Source organism: Rhipicephalus microplus, chromosome 1 (genome assembly GCF_043290135.1).
Source record: "Rhipicephalus microplus isolate Deutch F79 chromosome 1, USDA_Rmic, whole genome shotgun sequence".
NCBI classification, from domain to species: domain Eukaryota; kingdom Metazoa; phylum Arthropoda; class Arachnida; order Ixodida; family Ixodidae; genus Rhipicephalus; species Rhipicephalus microplus.
In genome coordinates, this window is record NC_134700.1 from 77,755,337 (window position 1) to 77,781,739 (window position 26,403).

Here is a 26,403-nt window from a genome sequence, read left to right on the forward strand (position 1 = left end):
CTGCGGACAGGGCTGGGCAGCAAGATCTAAGGTCCCTAGTTAAAACAAGGAACCTTGGCAAGATCCTTCCATCGCTTTCTAAGGGGTGGCATAGGGTGGGGGAGCATGCTGGAGGTGAGGTGAGGGCGAAGTGCTGGTCGGTGCTTCTGACTGAAATTACAGCCCGTACTGGCTCGGGTGCACTCTGTAAAGTATTCGGGTGTGCGGGAATGTAGCCACTCCAGCCACTCTGTCGAACGAGTTCACAATGACGGTTACAAACGGCACAATCCCGTGCACAACAGAGAAGCGCTAGTGGTGCGGCAGCATTCGGTTAACATGCGGGGAAGACCAGTGCTACAGCGAGTTTGCTGGAAAGGCCGCGCTCACTATCACGCTTTTCTAATGCCCATCGTTCAGTATTCCAGCACATTTCTGCTACTTGCCGCTGATGGTGGGGCGACGACATCGTCGCAAAGTTCATCACTTTGGGACAGTGAATGCGGCGATGAGTCACAAAGGGTACAACGTGCGTGTCTGTTGGCGTCACTCACAAACGTCTCTGTACGCGCACGCTGTAGTGCCGGGACACCCCACTCGTAGAACCTTAACATCTCGTTAAGTTGCGTGCGCCCGCATTGCGGTGCCGCAGTCTCTTTCATAGTCACCCAGCTAATATAACATGCACCACGATTACCTGGCATCCTGATTGCGAAAGTGGACGTATTTTTTCAGAAAAAGCTGTAATCGCAGTGCTGCTAGTCAAGCGTTCGTTCCAGACTGGCCGCGGTTTTTCCCTGTGTGCTTACAAGCGGCTATGATCACTTGTCACAACAAAGTGCTGCCCTGTGGTAAGTCAAGGTCACAGGATCCAGCAAGAAGAACATTAACTGTGCCACATCACATGCACGAGCAAAACACATTCGGAGAACTGGACGAACTACGATACGGAGGACAGATGTTTGTGACAAGCCTGTTTCTCCTTTTGTGGTCTCTTTTGTTGCTCAGTCTTCCTGAAAAAAAGCTTAAAAGTGCTTCACCGCAAATGTGTTCATATGCCCTTGCCAACAGATGCCTTAAATTTATGCAAAGTTGGGTTGTCTTGTCAGACCACCTTGGCTTTTCCTTCCATAAGGGAGAACATGGTAATGAAAACCATCTTTGTTATTTATGAAGATAAAGTGATGATAATGTGATGATAACGCGTTCGATGCTCTTCGAACGCGTTATTCGAAGGTTGTAGGTTCGATTGCTGCTCACGGCTGGTTATATTTTCATCCACTTTTCTTTCTTCTTATTTACATTTCATTGGTTCTAATAACTTCCCCTGTACATTACTTGGCACTACTGTCTGTTAGATCTCATTAATATTGTGTTAAAACACGGAAAAACGAGCCCTTAGGTATACACTTCATTCCCTTATTTCATTAAACGAGGGTCTCGTACTGGCAGACTTGGTGTCATTAGGTTGTATACGAGGGACTATTAATCAGCTGCCTGCTCATAATAAGTTCACGTGCTACGTGACGCCAAACATGCGCATAAGAGTGTTTTCACACTCGTTGCTTGGCTTATAGATGGCGCTGACTGTCACTGCTACTTCTAAATTCACATATAAACCCAAAAAAGTGGATGGAGGGAAGGCCGCTGTGGTAGCTCAGTGGTTAGAGCATCAAACGCGTTATTCGAAGGTCGTAAGTTCGATTCCTGCTCACGGCTGGTTATTTTTTCATCCACTTTTCTTTCTTCTTATATACATTTCATTGGTTCTAATAACTTCCCCTGTACATTACTTGGCATTACTGTCTGTTAGATCTCATATATATATATATGTGTGTGTGTGTGTATGTGTGTGTGTGTGTGTGTGTGTGTGTGCGTGCGTGCGCGTGTGTGTGTGTAGAGAGGGGGGACAGAACAAATAATTTAGTGATTGCACTGAATCCGCAAGCTTTCAATGTGCGATGAGAGGCATAATGCCGCGCAAAAAAAAAACACGTACACAAAAAAAAGAAAGCTAGGCCCAAGGTCAGTTGCGTGTTATTACCATTTTGTTTCCTCTGTGTTCGTTTCATCGCAACTAACAAGCTAAACGAACAATCAGTACTGTTCGTATCATTGGAGACATTTAACTTTGTTTGAATAAAAAAGTAAGAGCATACAATAATGTAAAATGAAACTTCTATTGCCACATCAGGATGATCAGTTTACGTTTTATGTTCACTACAGGAAAAAAAAACATTGGAATTATCTCTAATTCACAGTGCGTGCCGCGCGACGGCTTCCTAATTTCTTGATTATGTTGCTGTCTTTGGCCCATCTCTGCCCGCGACCATGTTTTTAATCTCTTAGCATGCGTTCCGGCACTCCAATAAACATAGTGTGTCGTTCACATTACATGACCTGTCCTGGTCATGTAATGTTGTAGTGTGTACCAAAGCCAATTATGAGCTTCAGTGACGGATACTGAATTTCATTGCACTGTGAAATATTCAGTAATAAGTTCCTGCATTTTTTTCGTTTTCATTAAATTTATTTCACCTGGGCCAAGCACTCATTATGCAAACTTGCACATAGCAAAGTATAAGCACTCCAAACATGGCTTAAGCCAACCACGGCAGTAATGTTTTTCAAGAATACTATTGGTTAATACAAATAATAATGAAGGATTCTACCTTCCGACTATTGTCTTTTATACTGTAGGAACTGCATTTCAATTGCACTGCCGTTTTTACGCCCCGTATTCTGGTTTTGTGCGTGGATTAAACTCACTGGCACCTGAATTAAAGTCATTGGCAATTGCATTAAACAGGATGCCACTTGAATTAAACTCAATGGCACGCGGCCTGAGTGAGTTGGCGCTTGAATTAAATATGTTGGCGCTTGGATTAAATGTTTGGCACATGGATTAAATAGCTCAGCGTTCAGATTATTTCAATGGCGTGCAGATTATTCAGGATGGCACTTAGATTAAAGTGAGCGGGAAAACCTGTAGGCGTTGTCTGGCATGCTGAAAATATAATGGGTTGTAAATGACTACGTGTCTTTTATTTAAAAGAGTGAGTTGCTGGGCTGGTTGGTGGTGCATAACAGACTGAGACGCATATTAGCGCAAAAAAATAAGTAAACCAACAACCTGAAGAAAGTAAATGACGACGTGCTTTACTCACAACTTTTTATTAGCAAAAAAAAAGAAAAGATGAGAATAGTGCACATATAGAAGCCATGTCACTACATGTGGTTATGCAACTAGGTTTTCAAGCACACCCATTGTGGGAAGAAGCAGCTTCTTCGAGATTGCTTTGGTAGTTTAATTACATTACCAAAAAGAGCAGAGATCATTGCATAAGTGAATATTTATCCTCTGTCGCTTAATTAGTTCGACCTCATCTTGAATTTATGTGCTACCGCATCTGATATAAACGTGTTAGTTTACCAGTCTACGCGCATGCATGACAAAAGGACATATACGTGAAAACTTTCCTCCTAATGAAAAGTTGTGAGTAGCGTGTGTCCTTGTCTTCTTTCTTGTGGTCATCCGTTTTATTTAGTGCTAATGTATCTCAGCCAGTTACGCGTGTCACATGGTTAACGAGCTGTGTTTTATTCACTTTGTCACCATGGTATAAACTTCTAATTGCATGATATACTCCTTAGAAAAGAACAAGAAATTTTGTATTTTATTCACAACATTTCACTGAATGTTCATCTTCTTCCTTTCAAGGTGCTGGCAATGAAGTTTGGCCCCCAAATGACAGGTAGAAGGTGTGCAGTGTGCACTTTGCTCCAACCGACTATAAGCCGGGACTAAAGATAAAAAGACTCAAAGCGGATGTTGTGCCGTCAGTGTTTCCACACTACCCAAAGTACATGGTGCCGCCCGTGGCAAAAGTCCGCCGCACCTTGAAACGTTCAAATGTTCAGGAACATGGACCCTTCCCAAAGAAAAAAAGTGACTAACAATGTTTAATGCTTGGCGTCTCCCCGCGGCTTTTGCATATATTGGACCAATGAAAACGAATTTCAAGGAAAGGCGTATAACAGAACGCAATTTTTTAATGCAGGAAGAAAACAGGTTCAGCCCCGGTGCAGCAGAGCTTGACATCGAGTGACATGTCATCAGTACCATCCGCAAACACAACTGCGGGACCATCCTCAGACTTTATGCACCCTTTACCGAATTTAAACGCACAGAACCACCTGAAACTGCACTTGGCGACAAAGTAAAAAAAAAAAAAAAAGACCGACGCTCCTTGACCACGCAAACTATAACCAGCCAGAAGATGCGCCGTGTGATGACTCCTGCAAAATCATCGCGCCGGAAATGCCAAACCATGGCAAGTAATAATGCTGAATTAAAAGCGCAAATAGCCAAGCTGAACCGTGAAGTTGCTCTTCTCTCCAAAAGAGCAAACGCGGCAGTCTTGCAGGTAAAGTTGTTTGCTGTTGGTGTTGGTTCATTTCAAAACAGTTGCAGAGTGTTTTTTATTCATTATTTATGTACCTGCGATCTACATTTACCATTTGATACGAAGGTATTTATGCGCAAAATTGTCTGTATTAGGCTGTTTTCTATGCGCGCTGGATGCCACGGCCACTGGCAAATGTCATAGTCCTTGTCCTTTCTTGTCCTGACAGTAAATTCAATCCAGGTGAGTGTGCGACAAGTCTACCAATGTATACACGTATCATGAGTTAAATAAACATTTGGTGGACCAGCACTTTATACAACCTGTCTCTATCATCATTATTTCTTGTTTTGCACGCTGATACACGTGTTTGTATCTGATTTGCGGTCCTATTTGAAAAATAATGCACTGAAATATCAACTAAACTGCAAAAGAAGATTCTCAAAGTCACATGAAATAAAAAGATTCAAGATAACCGCCATATTTACTCAATGCGTGATGAAATTTTTCTCGAACCGGCGGTAACCTATGCATTTCCATACATCCACTAGCGCTCATGGATGGATGGATAAATATAGCTGTACCCTTTAGATTGGGCGGTGGCTAGCGTCACCAAGCCGTAATACTTAATGAACCAAAAATTAGATTTTTTTTTTTCATTCAATAGTTAGATTGAGGATTCGTACTTTGCAGTGAAGGGTTTAATTATCACTCGTCCCTTGACTTTAGCCCCCAATCAGATAACCTACATCTAGTTTTCTACCCGCTTAAAGTCTATTTTGCCATTCCTGTCCCTAAACCCCAGTGTTTTGATAAAAAAAACTCTGCGCCATCAGCCTGAACTGTAGGGTGAAGCCCTTTACAGAACATTATCAAGTGTTCGGCAGTTTCTTCTTCCTCTCCACACGCACTGCATACCGTGTCTACCCCTTCTTATTTGGCCCGATATGTCTCAATTGGTTCACAATACTCCCATCCCGACCTCAAACAGTAGAGAACTACCCCGAGTATTATCATAAATCCTTTCCTTGGCAATTTCCTGCTTAAAAGTTCGATAGATCTCTAGTGCGGACTTCTTAATCATGCCAATTCTCCACATATCGGTCTCAGCTTTCTTCACCTTCTTCCTAACCAATAATTCGTTTTGGTTTGGTCCCCTGCTGTTTTCCAAGTATTTACCAGTCAATTTTATGGTTCGCGTCCTCCATTTGGATCGACATTCTTCATGTACAAGTAGCTGAATACCTTCCTAGCCCAATGCTCCTCCCCCATTTCGCTCAATCGCTTCTCAAATTTTATCTTGCTGCTAGCTTCCCTTCCCTCAAATGATGTCCATCCCATATCACCTTGTGATATGGGATGATATGATATGATATTTGGTGTATTCCCGTGAGCTCCTAAGGCAAGCCTACCTATTCCACGTTGCTTAATTTCTAATCTTGCTTCAACTTCTGATCTCATATGCACAAGACAGCATTGGCGAACGTCAGACCGCAGGAACCATGACCCGGCCCTTTCTACATTCTTCTCATATAACATCATACCTATTCTCATTCCACAGTGCCCTGTTTTTCATTACCGCTGCATTCCTGATACCTTTAGTTGACACGTATATTTCGTGTTCCCTTAGGTTCTCGGCCCCATTGCTTATCCATACGCCCAGATATTTGTATTTATCTGTTACCTCTTACGTGACCTCCTGTACTCTGAGCTCACTACCTTCATTGTCATTAAAAATCATGACTGCCGATTTTTCCTTACTGAATCTGAAATCTAACGCATCTCCCTCATTACCGTAGATGTCCACCAATCTCTGCAAATCTTTCTTGTTGTCAGCCATTAGCACTATATCATCTGCGTACATCAATGCTGGTATTCCTGTTCAATGAGTTTTCCTTGTTTGACGAAAGAGAGGTTGAAGGACAGTCCACGTCCATCTAATTTGGCCTCTAATCTTTGTAGGTACATCATGAATAATAAGGGTTACAGGGGACACCCCTGCCTAAGCCCCCGTTTTACCTCTGCAGGCTTGGATACCTGTTTATCCCACTTTATAATTACCTCGTTACCTTTATAGATATCCTTTAAAAAATTAGTGACTACATCATCTACGTCTAGTGTGTCCAGTATTGCCCACAAGTCCTCTTGAACCACGCTATCGTACGCTCCCTTGATATCCAAAAATGCTAGCCACAGGGGCCTGTGTTCCTTTTCTGCTATTTCTATGCACTGCGTCAGTGAGAACAGATTGTCTTCCAACCTCCTGTGTTTCCGAAACCTATTCAGCAGTTCCCCCAGCACCCCCTCATCCTCTATCCATGCGTTCAGTCTTTCCTTTATAATCTGTATCGCCAGCCTGTAGACCACCGATGTCACTGTTATAGGACGGTAGTTGTTTATGTCAGCTTTGTCCCCCTTTCCTTTATAGATCATGCTCATCTTGCTAAATTTCTATTGATCGGGAACTTCTCCATCGATTATTATTTTGCTCACTGACTCTCTCAAAGCCTGCTTAGACTTTGGACCTAATGTCTTTATCAGCATAATTGGAATGCCATCTGGGCCTGTTGATGTACTACTAGGAACCCTTTTCTCAGCCCTTTCCCACTCTTGTGAAAATGGAGCCATTGCGCCACTTGATTCATCCTTGTCTATTGTGGTGCATAAAGCACTTCTTTGTTGAAATTTTTCTGTCACCCTTGTTCTTATATATTCCTTAGCTTCGTCCCCTTCTAGCCTAGCACCTTGAGCTGTAGTTATAAACCTCTGCTCTAAGCTCGTCTCATTTCTCAGGGAGTTTAGATGGTTGCAAAATTTCGCAGCTGCCTTTCTATCTTTTTTATGTACTTCTGCCAGCCACTGAGCTCTCTTTCTTCTAATCTTTTCATTGATCATAAGGGATGCATCCCTTCTACAGCTTAGAAAGATTTCATATTTCCTTTCAACATCATGAATTTAGTACCATGAGGCTACAGCGCCGCCGCTACTGTCTCCCGCCGGAGAGTCAGCCGAGATATGGCGCGGCCGCCTCGTTCACTCCACTTCCCCCTTCTAGTACACTGTATCCATGGTTGATCCAGTGGTGTGCAACAACTGGTAGGTGTTCTGTGCGCTCTAACCACAGAACACCTACCAGCTCTTTGCGCAAAGGCGCGCATTGCGCTCGGTCGTAGGTGTTCTGTGGCTCGGTGTTGTGCGGTCATCGCTTGTTCGACGGAGTTCCTGACGTTGTTGCGTGTTCTTCATCGTGATTTTGAGTGTGCACAGGTGCAGTATTTGTTCGCTGGGCTTGTTCCTCGCATGTTGTCGCTACTCTGGGCACATGCGTTCTGTTGCCTACATTTGGTGTGCCTTCTCAGTGTTCACGGTTGGCCTAACAAGCGCACGCGTGGTGCCAACGGGTATCTCATCGCATGCAGCAAATGAATTTGCTAGGTAGTCCGCACGATGTATCCATCGAGCCAGTTATCACCGTTGGTGAACGCCGACCTGACAACTTCCCCTCTCAAGCGTTGCCATGCTGGACGCGCGTAGACTCAATCGCTCATCTGTTACACCTGGACAAAACGGAAAGACTCATGCGGGAACTAGCTTACAACTTTTTATTGTTCGCAACGCTCGTCGTGTGTAGACGAAAATGAAGGAGTGAAAACCACATAAATAATAGATAAGAAACGACGGTAAGCAAATATGTTACAAATATACACATATGTGATGCGTGAGTGGACGTAATGATGGTTTGTGAAATCATGGTCGCTGGGTGAAAAAAGCGCACAGTGCTGTCTTCCGCGTCGGGCGGCTTTCTATCAGGCACTGCGCCGTGCTCCCTACCGGGCTGCAGATTTTTTTGTGTTGTTTTGTTTCCCTGGAATGATGGCTCATACCCACTCAGGGGGATTGGCCAAGAAAGTGTAGTGCAGTTTTTCTGTGATCATTTTTACTGTGTGTAATGAATTGGTATTATAATAAGAATAATGTAAAAAAACATAAAAAGAGCAAACGAAAAAAAAAAAATCAAGTTGAGCAATTTTGAGATTTGAGGTGTTATGATTACCACGGGCTGCAGAAATTAGGTGCCTTCTTCCTCTTCTAACCACCACCACCACCTTTCTATGGGAGAGCGCGTATTTGCAAAGTTGCAAAGGTATATTTATTTCTGCATGACATTCACTTCCCCTGTTTTTTTATACGGCTGGGTCAAGTGACAACCACGTTTTTCTTTTTTTTGTTTATACATGGCAAAACCACGGCTGTTGAAGGGCACTCTTCATGCTACCTAAGGGTAGAGTAACTCTAGGGTAAACGGGTGGCGGAGGCTCCTTCGGGGCAGCATCCGCAGCAAATTAGCTGGTGATTGTCACAACAGTGACCCACTCAGTTGTTCTACTCAGTGTTTTGTTAATCTCACTTATCAAAGTGATCACATCGCGTATTAAGTAGAGTACATAGACGCTATCTAGATAAAAGGCAATTGAATTGTGTGTGTGACGAGCACTCGTCTTTTTTTTTTTCCCCAGAAGCCACTTCGTGCTTTAAGGCTGAAATAAAAACCCACAATGAATGTAGCAGTACTATATGGCACCGAATGTGTCACAAAGTGGTTGTTCTATTTATGAAGATACAATGCGTCCTTTTTTGAGTTTAGGTACTTTGATTTCCGTGATGTTTACTCAGCACCTTCGCGTTTTTTAGGCCGGAATCCTTGACAACAATTTTTTTGGATACTTGACAATAGAGGTTCATAGTATTTATATGCTAAAAGTGCATGAAAAAGCATAATTTGAATCTTTTTCGTGTTATCTGGTACACAGTAGTGTGCCAAAAAGTAATTCAGCTTAAAACGGTGATAAAAGTGGTTTCTACAAACAGAGTGACACACTCTGCAGAGGCTGCAAAAGTATACATCATTAGAAGTGGCATTCAAATTTCTTGATAGTTCTTACTAAGCAGGACTATATATATATATATATATATATATATATATATATTGTGAGCGCTGACTATGTACTTCATCTTCATCTGTACGACCAAACAATTGTAGTGATCATCGTATGTCACGCGGGCTGGCTCTCTGGCTCGTGCGTCTGGATTAAAAAAGATAACCTGGTTGCTGCCGTACCCGCATGTGGTCTCATAAGGGGTGGAGGTGCTGGGTAGAGCAGGAGGACGTGGGAACCAAAGCACGCTACCCATCACTCCTAGAGCTCCAGTCTGGTCGACGGATGTGCCCTCAAGCAACAGCGATGGCAGAACCCAACGCATACGCTACTGCAACCGCTCCTTCTCAGCCACTTAGGCTTCACTACACCGTGAGTACCTCTCATCGAGACCCTCCGGTATTTTCCAGCCTTCGCAACGAAGACGTCGAAGAATGGCTGGACAATTATGATCGAACCAGCGTTTGTAATTATTGGGACGAGGCGCACAAACTGCGCTACATTCCTTTTTACCTTGATGGCGTCGCTAAAACCTGGTATTACAACCACGAGAGCGACTTCTCCAATTGGTCGGCCTTCACGGGGCCATCTCCGTCAGGTATTTGGCACGTCAGCAGGATGAACGACGTGGTTACTCAGCTTACGAGAGAGACTTTGCCACGAGACCCAATGAATACGATCTCGCACCGTATCCATCCACCTCCCGTCAGTCGCCCTCCCCTCCACGGTCTCATGCTGGGCCTCATCCTTCTCGTTCATCTCGCCGCCGTTCTCCGTCACCGTTTCGGCGTACCTCATCACCCCTGCATCCCGTTCCGATCTCTCTGGACTCGGAAAACTAGAAGGTGCAGTTTTTGGAGGGAAAACTGCTTGTTGTCGGAACGTTACAACTCCTCCGTCTCGTCCAGCTAATTTACTGCCTGTTTGTGTGGAAGGTGTTTTCGTTGACGCCCTTATAGACACTGGAGCCGCAATTTCGATAATTGATCGTGAATTGTGTTTTCGCCTGCGTAAAGTGCAAACTCCTTATGCCGGTCCCATGTTATGCGGCGCTAATGACAGTCCAATTCGCCCGACCGGGTTGTGCACTGCTCGTATTCTCATCGATGGAATCCGTCATCACATACAATTGGCTGTGTTGTCTTCGTGCGCTCATCAGATAATCTTAGGCTGGAACTTCTTGTCAGCGGCGTCTGCTGTAATTTCGTGTGGTCGGCCCCTCATTCGCATTACGGACACTGAGCTTTCTTCTGCTGCCGACCTTTCGTCGCCCAACCTTGTGACAGCTGCGGATTTCCTCCTGCCGCCCGGACAAGAACGTGTCCTTACGATCAAGTCACGAGACATTCTAGATGGTGATGCTGTGGTTGTTCCTTGCCAGCGCTGCATTTTTCGAGGGAACACCATCGCATCTTGTTTAGTGCGGTTCTCCCGTGGTTATGCAAGCATCACGGCCTGCAACACGACGCCAGAACCACTTCTTTTGCCAGAGGGGACCACTGTTGCCAGCATTACCGAAGAAGCACCGCTTTGTGTCGTCACTAGTTCATCTGCTTCGTCATTCTCAAAGTGTATGCCAGTGGAAGATGCATTTCCTGCTCTCAAGGACACTTTGTGTGAACATCTCAACCTAACGCAAATTGATGCCTTGCTAGCGTTATTAATGAAGCACAAAACTTGCTTGGACGTTTGTTTCGAAGGTCTGGGTCAAACAACAGTGACCGCCCATCGTATCGACACCGACGGATCCCTTGTGATTCGCCGCCGCCCTTACCGTGTGTCGGCTTCTGAACGCAAGCTTATAGAAGAACAAGTCAACGACATGCTCGCGCGCAACGTCATCAGGCCTTCGACAAGCGCATGGTCTTCTCCTGTCGTACTAGTGAAAAAATGAAAGGATGGCTCGGTACGGTTTTGCATTGATTACAGATCACTCAACAAAATCACTCGTAAGGACGTCTACCCAATGCCTCTCATTGACGACGCTCTTGATACTTTACAAGGTGCCGGGTACTTTTCAAGTCTCGACTTGCGCTCCGGTTATTGGCAGATTCCAATGCACGAGTCTGATAAAGAGAAGACTGCGTTTGCTACGCCAGATGGGCTCTTTGAATTCAATGTGATGCCTTTCGGCTTGTGTAATGCCTCAGCCACATTCGAACGGATGATAGACACGGTACTGCGGGGATTAAAATGGAAGACCTGCCTTTGCTGCCTGGAGGACATTGTCATCTTTTCGTCCAGCTTCTCACAGCACCTGGAACGGCTAGACGAAGTCCTCACGTGTTTAGCTAAGGCCGGTCTCCAGCTCAACACTAAGAAGTGTCGGTTTGCCAGTCACAGCATCAAGGTATTAGGTCAAGTCGTCAGTAAACATGGCGTTGAGCCCGATCTCGACAAGGTTGCCACGGTACTGCACTTTCCTACACCAACCACACAGAAAGACCTCCGCAGCTTCCTTGGCTTAGCGTCGTATTTCCGCCGCTTTGTACGGGATTTAGCAATTATTGCGGCTCCTATGTACAAACTTCTGACCACGAGCACACCCTTTGTCTGGTCGGATGACTGCGAAGCCGCTTTTCACACCCTCAAGCGATGCCTCACATCACGGCCAGTGTTTCGCCATTTCGACTCTGCAGCACCTACTGTGCTACACACTGACGCAAGTGGACTTGGCATCGGTGCTGTCCTTCTTCAGCGGAACCACGCTTCCGAAGAATAAGTCGTGGCCTACGCGAGCCGCACTCTGTCACCTGCTGAGCGAAACTACAGCATCACTGAGCAAGAATGTCTCGCCATCGTGTGGTCCATACAAAAGTTTCGTCCTTACTTATACGGCCGGCATTTCACAATAGTGACTGACCATCATGCTCTGTGTTGGTTATCGTCTCTCAAAAATTTGTCGGGACGCCTTGGCCGTTGGGTACTACGATTGCAAGAGTATGACTACAGCGTCACATATAGGTCGGGCCGAGAGCACCAAGATGCCGACGCTTTGTCTCGTTGCCCGCTCTCGGAAAGCGCCGAAGTGTCACCTTTCACCTGTTCGTCACCGCCCGCCAAAGTGACCAAACAGATGGCTGCTGCTTCGAAACATTTAGTTGCCTCGGCGGACCTTCTTTCGTCCACAGATCTCGCCTCGCTCCAACATGCCGATACCTACTGCTGCACAATCATTGATCGGCTCACTGGCTTAACGCGTGCTCCAAACAGCCGCCTAAGATGACAACTTGCCCGTTTCAAGCTTCAAGAGGGAACATTATGTCGGCAAATTTACCATCCTCTCGGTAACCAATGGGTTCCCGTCCTTCCTCGCTCACTTCGTCTGGAAGTTCTACAAGCGTTTCATGACGATGCGACAGCTGGCCACTTAGGGTTCCACAAAACCTACGACCGCCTCAAGACTCGCTGCTTTTGGCCTGGCCTGTCCACTTCTGTTGCCAAGTACGTCGCTTCCTGCGCGTCATGCCTGCACCGAAAACGTACCACGTCTCTTCCCGCGGGGCCATTGCAACCACTGCCGTGCCCATCCACTCCCTTTGAGTTTGTGGGCATAGACTTATACGAACCTCTTCCGCTTACGCCAGCTGGTCACCGTTGGATTGTTACTGCCGTAGACCACCTTACTCGCTACGCGGAGACGGCAGCTCTTTCATCTGATGCTACCTCTGAAGTAGCCGACTTTTTCCTTCGCGCCATTATTTTACGACATGGCGCACCGCGTGTGCTCCTTAGTGACCGTGGCAAGACATTTCTTTCACATGTCCTTGCTGAAGTCTTACAGGCCTCTAACACCATCCACAAGACCACATCAGCGTATCACCCAGAAACTAATGGTCTGACTGAGCATTTTCACCGAACTTTGTCCGACATGATCTCTATGTACATGCAACCGGATCACAAAAACTGGGACACAATACTTCCTTTCGTCACGTTCGCATGTAACAATGCCATACAGCGTACAACGAATTTCAGCCCTTTTTTTCTCGTGTATGGTCGTGTACCGAATTTTGTTCTGGACACCACCTTTTTGTCCACATCTTCCAATCCATCTTCATCTCTCCCGGAAGAGTTCGCCGCTCGCGTCGCCCGCTGCCGTGAAATCGCCCGCGCCAACACTGCTACCATTCTGGACAAGAGAAAAATTGACATTGATGCGAAGCGTCGAGTTGTTGTGTTCCGCCCAGGCGACAAAGTCCTTTTGTGGACACCTGTTCGTGTACCTGGGCTCTGCGAAAAATTCCTTTACCGATATCTCGGTCCATACACCGTCCTGGAACGAACATCTGAAGTCAACTATCGCGTTGCTCCTGTCAACGCGGCTCCTGATCACCGTCGCCACCACACCGAGATCGCCCACGTCTCTTGACTGAAACGATATATTCGGCGTCCCAACCCTTTCTAACTTGCTGCCCTCTTTCGCGAAGGGGGGAAAATAGTGTGAGCGCTGACTATGTACTTCATCTTCATCTGTATGACCAAACCATTGTAGTGATCATCATCGTATGTCACGCGGGCTGGCTCTCTGGCTCCTGCGTCTGGATTAAAAAAGATAACCTGGTTGCTGCCGTACCGGACGTGGTCTCTTAATATATATATATATATATATATATATATTTATGTGTGTGTGTGTGTGTGTGCGTGTGTGTGCGTGCATGTGTGTGTGTGTGTGTGTGTTTGTGTGTGTGTGTGGGGGGGGGGTCAGGGTTCGCAAACCCTGACGAAGACCCGTTCACCGATCAAAATCATTGGAATTAAAATTAAGACAACTGCGAAGTTGTGTCTCGTTTCTTCCCACATACGTTTGGCCAATCGGAAGAGCTTTTTCAGTATATATATATATATATATATATAAATATACATACACTGGCGTGGAGTGGCTTATATCTCGAACAATGATGCTGAAAATAATAGGCCTCAACTCCTGAAAGAAAACTATGAAGTTGCAGCGAGAAACTCAAGGTATATTTTTTTATTGGGAGATTTTATTTATGCATGGCATTAACTTTCCAAGTTTTTTATATACGGTCGGGTCAAGTGACAACCACGTTTTTTGTTTATACATCACAAAACCACGACTGCTGTAGGGCAGTTGAGTACATGTTCCTTCGTTGGAGCGAGCACAGGTGCCAATTTGTCAATAATACATAGTAGAACAAAGATGCAGTAATGGATGACATAACCGCATGACGGAGACTGCCGAAAGACGAGCGCATTGGAGTGTATCTGGATTCGCCAGTGCTCGTGGAGAGACTAACATGAAAGGACTAAATAAATGGTTTTATAGTCGATAGACACGGAAGCCAACAGCTGGAGGAAGAACGAAACGACAATAATAAATAACTGGAAAAGCAAAGAGAGACGAGCATAGCAGAGCGTTTATGCCATTTTTTTTCCTACCGCAGCTTTTCCAAAACTACCCTCTTCACATTCTCCCGGTGAGAGGCTCTCAACGTGTGTGTCTGCTCTCATTTATATATTTGTTTAAAATATAAACACTTATTGCACCAGCTGCTTTTCGACATTTTTCTGCCTCAGCATGTTTTGCTGAGGTAAGCTTGAGTCTGTATGCCAATCCGCAAATCACCACAAACAGCCAAACTTTCTCAATGGAAGGGATGGGTGAGGTTTTTTACGAAAACAAGCATCAGTACCACATGTCATTGCGGGAGATTGCATGGCACCGCAACGCGACAGCGTTTGGAAATAACGGGAAGTAATGACGAAGGTACCAAGAGCTTAAAGGCAGGCATAAGAAAAAGCTAGATAAGCCGGGAACCAGAAAAAAAAAAAAAAAAAAAAAAAAAAACTAGAGATAAGAGAAAATGGAAATGTGGTGTCACGACTCCTGGATGCAACATTTGCAGCCAGCGGCTGTGGTGGTGTGAACATAAATATATGCTTATTGGGTGTGGAACAGAGCACATCTTATGTATGTGTTTCGTTAATGTGTCACCAACTAATATGCACTCACTCGGATATTCTTCCTCAAAAATATCGCCGGCGAAGCTGGGAAGCAATTGTCAACTCGTTTTAATGTTCAAAGATGTAAAAAAGTAGAAACATGAAAAAATGCAAAGATGAGCCCTAAATTGAAAATAAATAAAATATTTTCATGCAGTTTATTCCGATTATGTGTTCACTGTTGAATGTAAAGTTGAATTAGTTGTGCTATCATAAAAACGTCGTGACTGAAACAGACAAAAACATTCAAAAGCGCAAGAACGCAAGCAGTTGTGTTGGCATTTTTTTTGTCATTCATTGCTCTTTTCGTCTCACAGTTTTCATATTATTCACTTATTAACAGTTCGCTCAATTGCCAGCATAAGTTAAAATCACTGAAATTTCAGAGGCACGAGTTCTTTTATGAAATTACACACATGCAAAGTATTATTTTGTGACTGTTGCATCTGATGCTGTATTGTATGAATACTATAGACTTGTTTGGAGGAAGTAAAGAGTTTATCTTATTTTGTGTTAAATAAACAGTGGCAACTGTAATTGCTGAAGTTACTTGTTCTAAATGAAATGATTAAACTTGAAGCGACATACTCACCGTTATTATAATGAATTTTGATGCATTATGAACTGTGTAGATCTTGTGATTAATTAGATGTGATCTTGTAGGATCCCAGTAAAATGTGCCCACAATTATTACTTCGGCAAAAACTGATTGCTGTGCAAGGTTGCATCTCGGGCAACACAATGCCGGAAATTTGCATGAGCTGCAGGTACGTAGAAGCAAGATCGGTAATTACCTGATGAGTACACGCTGGAAGGTGTAACTTGTATTATCGGGAATCTCATACCTCATGAAAACAACGGAGATTCTTGTTTCTCATATACTTCGTACCTTTATGGCTCAATTCTGCAAGCAGATGCAGCAGCGATCTATGTAGTTGAATGAATAATGCACTGTCTAAAATTAACTCATGGGCTAATAAACTCCCTAAAACTTGACTAAAACTTGAATAAACTCCCTAAAAGCTGTTTTATTTCAACCTCGCCACACATAAGTTCACTTTCCTATCATTTCGTTAATTAACTCAGAAATTGAAGTTGTCAAAAGTTTTAAATCATTAGGCCTGTATTTTTTACAAAACATGACATGGGTGATCACGTGAGCCATACACTTACTAAGCTATGTCGGATAATCAGTGTTAGCGTTGCCATCACTACTACTTTCCTGTTTCTGTTAACATGCGCATACATAGCTAGTTGTGTTCTTCTTTGTTGAATCATGTTTGGTCTCCAACGACAACTGCAAATGTTAGCAAACTTACCATCTTGCAAAAGAAAGCTTGCCTGTAAAGTACACATTGCTGTCACACAGCAGAATTATTTAAAGAACACTGCATCATTCACGTTCCATCAATATATTATTACAAGCTAAGTCGTTATACAAGTTTGATTTATTGAAAAATAATGAGACGATTGCAAGGAAAGAAAAGCTAGGTGAGAGAAAAAAAACGTGGTACGTATCAAAATGTAGAACAAAATATGGAAATCAAATTTGAAAGTTTCAGCTGCCTACATTTCTAAACAGCATAACAACGAACATTGACACATTGACATATATAGAATGTCACTAAAACAATTGCAAATAGTGTTTGCATAATGATGCGTCATGATGACTATACCTTTTTTTTTTATGCTTGCATTGTAATTTTTTTATTTTCTTTTTTTTCTTTTTAATGCACATTTTAAAACATACTTTCATTTTACTGTACTTGGCTGCATGTCTTCTGTATCACCCTGTGTGGGAACAGGGCTAGTCGAGCTGTTCTCACAGCTTTTACCTGCCCGCCTCATAACGTGTTATTGTTGCGGAATAAAATTTCAAAATCAGTCCTTATTAAGTGACTGTGCATTACAAGCTATTGTATCAGGTCTAAAAGAGCAAATCAAGTATGCAAATACGTTGTAGGCATCAGATTCAGCGAGGTAACTGCGCAAGAGATCATAAATACAATAGGTTTAAGTTCCTATAAACTTTCAGTAGGTTGTGAGGATCTCCGCAAGCTAGAACTTTGCTTTTATTTTCACGGGGATTGGTTAACCTCAACCTAACGCATAGCAAGAAGTGCTTACTTGTTTTCATCATTGTTTTTTTTAAATATATTTAGCACTGGGGTGAGGGATAATATTATTAGTGACCTCGCGGGCAGCAGCTCAGAACCGTGCTGTAGCCAATGCTGTACCTCGTTTAAACCTGCATTGCACATGCCGCAACAAAAATTGAGTACATTTGGATTCCGTTCCATGCAAATATTTCTCGAAGCGCTAGTCACCGTGAACATGCAGAACGTTCCCTAGCGAAGAGGATACCGATTTTTTTATGGCTGCCATTTACGACGGGCATATTTTCTTATGTTAGCCTAACACAATCATGTTCTATATATGCAGCAACCTTTAAAAGCTGTGACTTTAGAAAACAGGTGTGCAGAAACTTTTGTTGAAGGAATGCAGACACACGCAGTGCTGCTATGCAGAAAGATCCCGCCGGCGGAACTTACTTTCCAACTAGCACTTGCTTAGGGGGGGGGGGGGGGGGGTGCTCGCAGTGACATCACACTGTTTACAAACAAGGAGAGGTCATTTAAAAGCTTGATTTATTTCTCAGTGTGACAGAAGGAGAAACAACGTTGCTTGTCGGGTCCGTTTTTTCAGCCTGCAGTAAGCCTCATTTGAAAACTGGTGAAACCAAACTACATTCAGTGCATTTCTCGGCCGAAGCTGAAATAATGAACAAATTCTCGTTGCTTTGTGCACATCTAACGAGTTTTTGCTTATTGTTTATTTAGGTTTAGGTGCGAAGAAGTGACAGGTTTAATCACGTAGTGTGCAGTGTTGCCAAGTCAGAAATAAAAAACTCACAACAAACATGCTAAAAACCACTAATGTCATGAGGTTTATTGAACTAGTGAAGTTGCAAAGGAAGCAACGGAAAAAGACCGTACGGCAAGGCTGGCAAAGGCGGCACAGGTTCTTGCGCGATCGGAATGTGGACTTTTTCTCTCTTTCGCACGCTCATACATGTTGGTGCATATGCTCATCTATGATATCTTGGGTGCACCACTATGATACCCCCAGGGTGAAGCATAGCCATTTTGGTGACTAAGGGAGTAAGCGCAATGAAGGGCTCGTAGTAGGGCTTAAGACGGTCGATGTGTATGGTCTCATGTCCTCGATGGCGCAAATCTGGTGATTGTGTGAGGGGCTCGACGATGTAGTTCACTGGCGAGGTGGCATCATTGATACAGTACGGACCATGGTACCGTGCCAGAAGTTTGGAGGAAAGGCCAGGGACGTTGGGGGCAACCAAAGCAAAACAAAGAAGCCAGCACGAACCATAGGGACTGGGTGATGAATGCCGTCATGTCACGTCTGTTGTCGACCTTGAGCTTCACCTGTCAGAGAACAAGCTAACTGATTGCAGTCTTCGGTGTATCTGGCGACTTCAGAAACTGGAGTGCACTCAGAAGCATCAGGGTGGTACAGGTATATGGTGTCCAGTAGGTAGGAAGGTCACAGCCATACAACAGAAAGAACGGGAAAAAGCCAGTAGTTGCTTGCGTTGTGGTGTTGTAAGTGGACGTAACTAAAGGCAGTACAGTCTTCCAGTTGGTGTGGTAAGAGGAAGTATACATCCTCAGCATGTCGCCGAGTGTGCGGTTGAACCGCTCGGTGAGACCAATTGTCCGTGGATGGTAGGCGATTTATTTCTGGTGGATGATGTTGCATTTAGTGACGATGGCTTGGATGGTCTCCAAAACAAAAGCAACATGTGACACCGATCACTGAGTAGCTCTTGCGGAGCATCATTGCGTAGAATGAAGTTGCGGAGAATGAAGAGTGCAACTACGAGGGCAGTCGCTGCCGGTAGGGCTGCGGTCTCAGTGTAGCGTGTCATATGGTCGACGCTGACCATAATCTACCGGTGTCCAGATCCACTATACGAGAGGGGGCCATAAAGGTCGATACCCATGTGGTCAAGTGGGCGAACCGGGCTCTGGAGGGGCTGTAACATGCCAGTAAGGTGTCGTGGAGGTGCCTTGTTTTATTGGCATGTAGTGCAAGACTGAATGTATTTCTGCACAAAGTGCTGCATTCCTCGCCAGTAATATCGCTGACGCAGCCTTTCGTAAGTTTTTTAGGACGCCGGGGCACTTTTGGGATGCGTAGAAATCCTCACAGATGTCAGAGTGCATATGACTAGGGGCCGCAAGGAGCCATTTTCAGCCACATGGCATAAAGTCACGCCGGTAGAGAATGTTGTCTTGCACCGAAAAGTGGACTGCTTGATGGCATAGCGCTCTCGTCGAAGGAACAGCGGACGGATCGGTAAGGTAGACGAGTAACAAGGCAAAGTATGGGCCTTAACACTGTTTTGAATGCATGTCAGTAGTGCCGATTGGTTACAATGTGGTAAAGAGGGGTGACAGAGAAGCCACATCTGGTATTATTGGCGAGCGGGAGAGTGCATTAGCATCCGAAAGCTAACTACCGGAACAATATATGATACGAATATCGTATTCCTGCAATCGAAGGGCCCAACAGTTCAGTCGTCCTGATGGGTCTTTCAAAATGGAAAGAAAGCGTTTGTGACCATGTCGAAAGGACGGCCATAAAGGTACGAGTGGAACATTGTAAACACCCAGATTATCGCCAAGCACTCCTTTTCTGTCACGAAGTAATATGATTCAGCCTTCTTTAAAGCATGACTTGCATAAGCGACAATGTATTCTCTTGGTTGCCTTTCTGTTGTGCCAAAACTGCACCAAGACCAACACTACTTGCATCGGTGTGAATTTTTAAGGAAGCAGTGGGGTTGTAGTGTCGAAGAATAGGTGGTGGGGTCAAGAGGCAGCGCAGCTGGTGAAATGTGTCATCGCATTCAGGTGTCCACGCACATATATATAAGTTGCGGGATGGAATCCCGGCTGCGGCGGCTGCATTTTCGATTGCAGTGAAAATGCCGCAGGCAAATATGCTCAGATTTGGGAGCACGTTAAAGAACCCCAGGTAGGTAGAAATTTTCGGAGCCTTCCACTACAGCGTTTCTGATAATAATATGGTGGTTTTGGGACGTTAAATCCCACATATCAATCAATCAACCATGCACATATACCTTTGCTGGTGGCAAGAAGACTTATCAGAGGTGCGATGATGGACGCAAAGTTACATATGAAGGGACGAAAATTGGAGCAGAGGCCAATGAAACTTCTTAGGGCTTCAGAAATTTGATGACAGTTTGATGCTTATTGGGAACTGAAAAAACGCCATCTGTTGAGATGACATGTTCCAAGAGGGTTAGCTTCTGTGCTGCGAAATGGCACTTCTTGGTGTCAAGTTGTAGGTCCACAGAAGTTAGGCGTGTCAGAATTTCACGGAGGCGATCAATGTGTGTCGGGAAATCAGCTGTAGAGACTACGATGTCGTCCAGGGAAGCTGTTTTTGGTCAGTTCCTTGACTAGTGTTTTTTTTTCATTTCTTTAAATGCACATGCCGCTACTTGTGCTTACCCCTCTATACTATTGTCTTGATGGTTGACTGGACAAATTTTTTTTTTGGGGGTGGGGGGGGGGGGGGCTCGGGCTCCCTGGGCCTGTCTTTGCCTACATGCCTGCTTTGAAGCCACACGCTGACTCTTGTTGCTGGCTTGTGTCCGGGAGAAAAAAGCGTGCCTCCGGTGAAAGGGTATCTCCTTTGAGTTGGACACAAGATAGGTAGTTTGCCTGTGAAGAGATTCGGTGAATGAGCCCACGCTCGCTATGATGTTGCAGGTCATTGTTACTCCTGGTCGCACTGTGGCACTGTGTTGTATGTTGTGTGTTTGAGTTCGTGCCCTTGAAGATAATGTGTATATAATGAAACTTGATTCAACAAAATGCTGACAATGCTCTGGCAATTTCTTTAAAATTGATGAAAATATTTTTTGGGCTTTTAAAAGCTAAATGAGGGTATAGTTGCATCTAAAAGCTAGTGTGCCATATTATTTGCCGCTGATTTGTGCCTGCAATTAAGTAAAGTCTCTGAGCTTGTCCCAGGGCAGCTCACACATGGAGCCGCCCATGCATCTTGTGTATTGGAGGCTTCGCACTTGTGCGGTCTAGGTCAGATTACGTGAATCTATGACATGCTGCTGATACACAAATACTTGGAGTATGAATGCAGTGATGATGGGAGCTGACCAAGCTTGAAAGTTGTGAGGATGCAATCAGTGTGATCTGATGCATAAACCATGAAATGTCAACTCCTCCCACCAATTACCGGAAGGAACACTGCCCTCTTTCATGCATTTGTGTAGTGTGCAGCCTCGTCCAAATAAATCTAAGGCCATGACTAGGATTGGTGGTTGTTTTAAAGGGATAGCATTTTACAGCGCACACTTCTAGAAAAACATGTCTTTATCCTGATTAGAAAGAAATCACCACCTTATTTATTTTTACTTTCCAGAAGAACATTGCTATATTTTGGATTTGGTGGCCAAGCTACTGCCATAAATTATTTGAGTTGATGGTGACATTGAAACTTCTTGGTACAGGCCATAGCATAGATTTTTTTAATAAACGAGGAAATTTTTGAAATTTGGTTTTGTTAAATCAAGCTTTGACTGTATTGTGACAACTTCATAAGTTTTGTTTTCATAAGCAAGTCGAGATCTTCAAGGGGCAGTTAGTGTGCACTCAGCTCTACATGTTTTTTTTTTTTCAAGGCATTGATAAAGTGAACAATGTGATGCCTTGTCATATAAAAGGGAACACATGCAGGTGTTAGTGAGATATAGATGCAAGTGAAGCCTGTGCAAAGGCGATAAGTTTCATGTTCAGAACATACTTTTGAAATCTGCTGTTTGCTTGCAATATTCCAAAAGCACAAGATCCACATTTTGTCATGGCCAACTGTACGGACAACTTGTATGTATGCTTTTGTACCGTAGTGTGACTCGCCCTTTTTCAAATTTTGTTGTTGCCGAAGCTGCTAGCACTCCTCATTTGCCTGAACCCTCTGCACTTAAATTAATTTTTGTTGAATGAACACATGGAACAATGACTGAATGTGGTTTCAGAAGTTTTTGCCGGTAGTGATAGCCACCAGCAAACGGCTTGGTATATTTTGGGGTGTTGCATCTGCACTGTGCAGTTCAATGTTGCTGACCACCGGTTGTGCCACCTGCCACGGTAGTATGGTGTTTGCGGTGCTCAACTATTGACTCGAATGTCATTGGACCAAATACCAGCTATGTTAGCCACATTTTGATAGAGGTGAAATGCTAGAGACCCATTTGCTTTGATTACGTGCATGTGAAAGAACCCCACGTGGTTGTAATTCCTGTCCACTACGGTGCCTCACATATCATTTTGGGACATTAAACACCTACAATTACTTTTATTTTTTATTTAGGTTGTCAAGCATTCCCTGAGAGCATGATGTAGGTAGTTTCCTGTCGTGGCGCTGCAGGCACACTTGATGTGGGCGGAATACAAAACACTCATGTGCTAGACCTTAGCATCACTATAGGGAATTTTTTGGGTGTTACTCTTTGTAAGAATTTTGTTCATGCCAATTTATTCATTTGTTATTTTGCCTTCTGATTGTTTAAAATTACTAATCATAATGGTAGCTTAGTTCAGTGTGAGCTAGTGAGAAAAGGTGCAATAAAAAATGAATCTTGAAATTAGATTTGCTGGGTTCTAGCAAGGGTAGGTGTCTTTAGAACAACCAATATATTTTTTGTATTGTAGGATGTTGGTGTGCCACGTGGATTCCCATGACCAACTTACGTTTCATTCGCAAGAACGGTTGGGATTTGCAAGAATAGCCAGACTTACGGACCTCACAGAGGCTTTCACGTGCTGCAGTCTTGGGCAAAGGTCATGCATCACTGCGGCCACCATTGGACACGGTAACGTTTTCCTCGAACCATCTCCAACGAGGATGTGTTCAACTTACATTGCTGCCCAGTTGGACGATGCTACGAAGTCGTAAGTACGTTTCTTGGCATTTATTTCTTTGCTGTGGAATACTATCACACCAAAGCAGGAAAAAGCTTGATGTGAAAGTTCGTGTAGTTTCAAACCAAAGACTGCTGTGCAAAACTGGGTCATTTGGTTGTACAGTGGCCATTTTTTCCGATTGAAGCTTGTTGATAGAGTTTTCTGGGAATCGGAGAGTGAAACGTGTCATCCATAAAAATGTATGAGCAATGCTCTGTGTACAGCATCGTGCGTGAAACATTGGAAGCTCCACAGGACAACACTGCTACCAATGGCAGCAAGGTGGCTTTGTTTTTCTGTGGGAGGCCATGTGACTACATGAGGGTGGGCACACCTGATGAGCATGCTGACCGTGCTATGACCAGTAACCAAACATGTCACATATAAATATCCTGTAACATTTGAAGACTACTTACAACAACCATTCAACAAAAATCTGAATTCCTCGTACAAAAATTTATTTAATAGTTTTTTCGCAAACTTGAGACAAGCAAAAAAGATGTCGTACGAAAACGAAGTCCTGGAATGCGATAATAACATCTGTGCTGTGCCAATTGCACCATTCTGCACCAATCTGACCTGCTGCGCCAGGCTGCGCATAAATGGCAATTTCCGTGATAATTGTTGATTGGAAATGTAAACTGCCAAATCTAGGTGATTATTATTGTCGACCGAGCAACACTGAGCATTATTTATACAAAGGATGTGGCCGCATCCAATGTTACTAGATTCTTCTTCAATTTGCAAACTCTGCTGAGACAAGGCGGCGAAACGCGGCCCCTTTCGTTTCCCGCTCCCTAGGTGGCGTTTCCGATGCCATTTGACTGGTTGTCGCGACGTAATGGATCTTGAACAATGTTAAACGGAGTTCTTACGGTTAATTTGGCGTTGTGGGAGTTATTTTCCATGATAGTGCACTAAGGTTATTACGAGTGGGCAATTAAAGCACTAGTTGTGCGGCTAATGCTGTTCCACATGGCGGAGATGCAAGTGCGATGCCTGAATCTTGCGGGCATTGTGTTAATTTAGCCGTATTGCGTTCTTGTTCTTTAAAATTCTACCGTATATATTAAAAAACAGTTGCAGTGGGCTTAAGGGTAAAGGCTGGAGGACTTCAATTCAGGTGCATGTTAGAGAAACCACAGGTGGCCAAATTTTTCAAAGCTCTTCAACCCGACGTGCCTCGTAATCATATAACCTTAGTTATTGTTATATCATGAGGCACAGACTACATTCATCTGATGCCGCCGGAGATGTTGGAAGTGTAAAGCCCAGAACAACTTGTTCATTTCAGATAACTCAAATGTACGATCCGAACATTTTTTTTTCAAAGAAAGATAACACACGAATTCAATAAATGCGTGTCCCTTATAAGGCTACAGAATGCATAATAGAATGAGTTCAGCAAAGTCTTATTGAACACAATTAATTGAACGCTACAACAAACTGGAAGTCACTTTTGTTCAAGGGCAAGAGCCAGAGTTAAAGGAGGTGTGCCCTTTTTTTTTTTTTTTTACAGCCACTTTTTCTTTGCTTTCAAACCAGTGGTTGAAATTTCTGGGGAAGAAATGTATTCTTGTCACAATAAAGAAGTTCAATTTTCGGCAGTTGAATGATGATACATGGACTGAACAGCCCAACTGAACAATGCTGTACTTTTTAAGTTCTCTTCACGTTCGCAGATTTCGTTGAGTAGTAGCCGCTTCGGCAACCGGCGACAAAGCAGCGAGGCATGTTTTATAACATCGAAAAACTGTCACACGACGCGTGAGAGCTATGCAGCTAACACCCGGCACTATAACAAAACAGAGCTGACAGCAAGTGAGACACAACGTCAATTGTCACCATGATATCGCAGTAAGCAGGAATGGAAGCACAAACTGCGCGTGTGTCGTCGATCTCGCTGAGACACACAATGATAGCGATTGCCATGGAACACACTTGCACTATACTTGCACGCTTCGAGGAAGCACCTGCTGTTTTGCTTCGCCGGCGTGGTCGGTGGCGTGCGCCTAATGGTGACCCTCGTCAGACCGGTCAAAAAATTACGAGCGCGCCCCCTCGTGGTGGTGCATAGAATGGTGACATCTGCGGCGGCGAAGTTTGCAAACTGAAAGAAAAATCTAGTATCGTTGGTTGCATCCATATCCAGCTTAGTTCGATCACATGTTCAATCATACTCTTATTGCAATTTGGTTCATTGATGGGGCTGGCTAGTGCTTGTCTCATCACTGTTATTGCTGTGCTTTCCCCTTAAAAGTCGTGACATCAACATAAGTTAATGTGGATTATCTAGTAATGCAGTGGAACCTCAATAATTTTTTCCAGCTGGGAATAGGTCATGATCATGCGCTCAATGGCACTGCGTGTTTACAAGTACAAATGTGCATCTCCTGACATGCACTATGTCCACCAGTAAATAGATACTGTACCACAGTAGATGTTGCCCAAACTACCCATCAGAAAGTCTTTTCTTCTTTTTTTGACGAAGTGCGGGAAAGATACTGGGCTCGCACTTTTCACAATTGTTTGATAGTGCGCGGTTGTGACGCCAAGGAGCTTTTCGAAACTATTACAAGGTTCAGAATACACAGCGACTGAAATAGCGACAGAACGGGAAGTGTTGGCTTTCTGCGATACATATGTGCACATCTCCATGGCGATCTGATGCTGACAACTGACACTTTCATTGATACTCAAAGCGGCTGCGTGGACTCGATTATCTACTGGTTAGTTGAGTGCAGTGCGGCACCTATGCTGCCCAGGCAGCTAATGTACCGTGCGTATGGATTTGCCGCGTGAATTGCTTGTCCCCACTTGTCTCCAGACTGACCACAGATGAGCAGAGCAGCTTGTTTAATGAGCTTTGGAATTAACTTTTATCATGCCAGCTTGTGATGCATCTAAGGGAGTTGATGGGAGGGCTGCTGATGGTCTTGCCAGCTTAGGTAGACGATGAGGGCGCCCGGTGTTGCAGCCGACTCATTGCGTAGCATGCGACACTCCGTGCTCATTGCCTACGCGAGATTTGCAGCACTTGATTGTTAACTGGTTCAGCGTCTATACTGCCAAAGCAGTCAA

General features: G+C 44.2%; 1 protein-coding gene across 5 annotated transcripts in view; it reads left to right on the forward strand.

Annotated features, from left to right (window-relative positions):
- Positions 1–6,739: 6,739 nt before the first annotated feature.
- The window catches only part of LOC119178667 (uncharacterized), a 130,734-nt gene continuing 111,070 nt past the window's right edge, over positions 6,740–26,403 (forward strand). For 3 of the 5 annotated variants that reach the window (XM_075869736.1, XM_075869746.1, XM_075869741.1), the window contains exons 1-2: positions 6,740–7,481; positions 23,071–23,310. In XM_075869736.1, the coding sequence (XP_075725851.1) occupies positions 7,453–7,481; positions 23,071–23,310 (269 nt within the window). In that variant the 5' untranslated portion in view covers positions 6,740–7,452. Of the gene's footprint in view, positions 8,066–23,070; positions 23,311–26,403 lie in introns of all 5 variants that reach the window. The other 2 variants (XR_012885059.1, XR_005110744.2) reach the window with 2 other exon arrangements.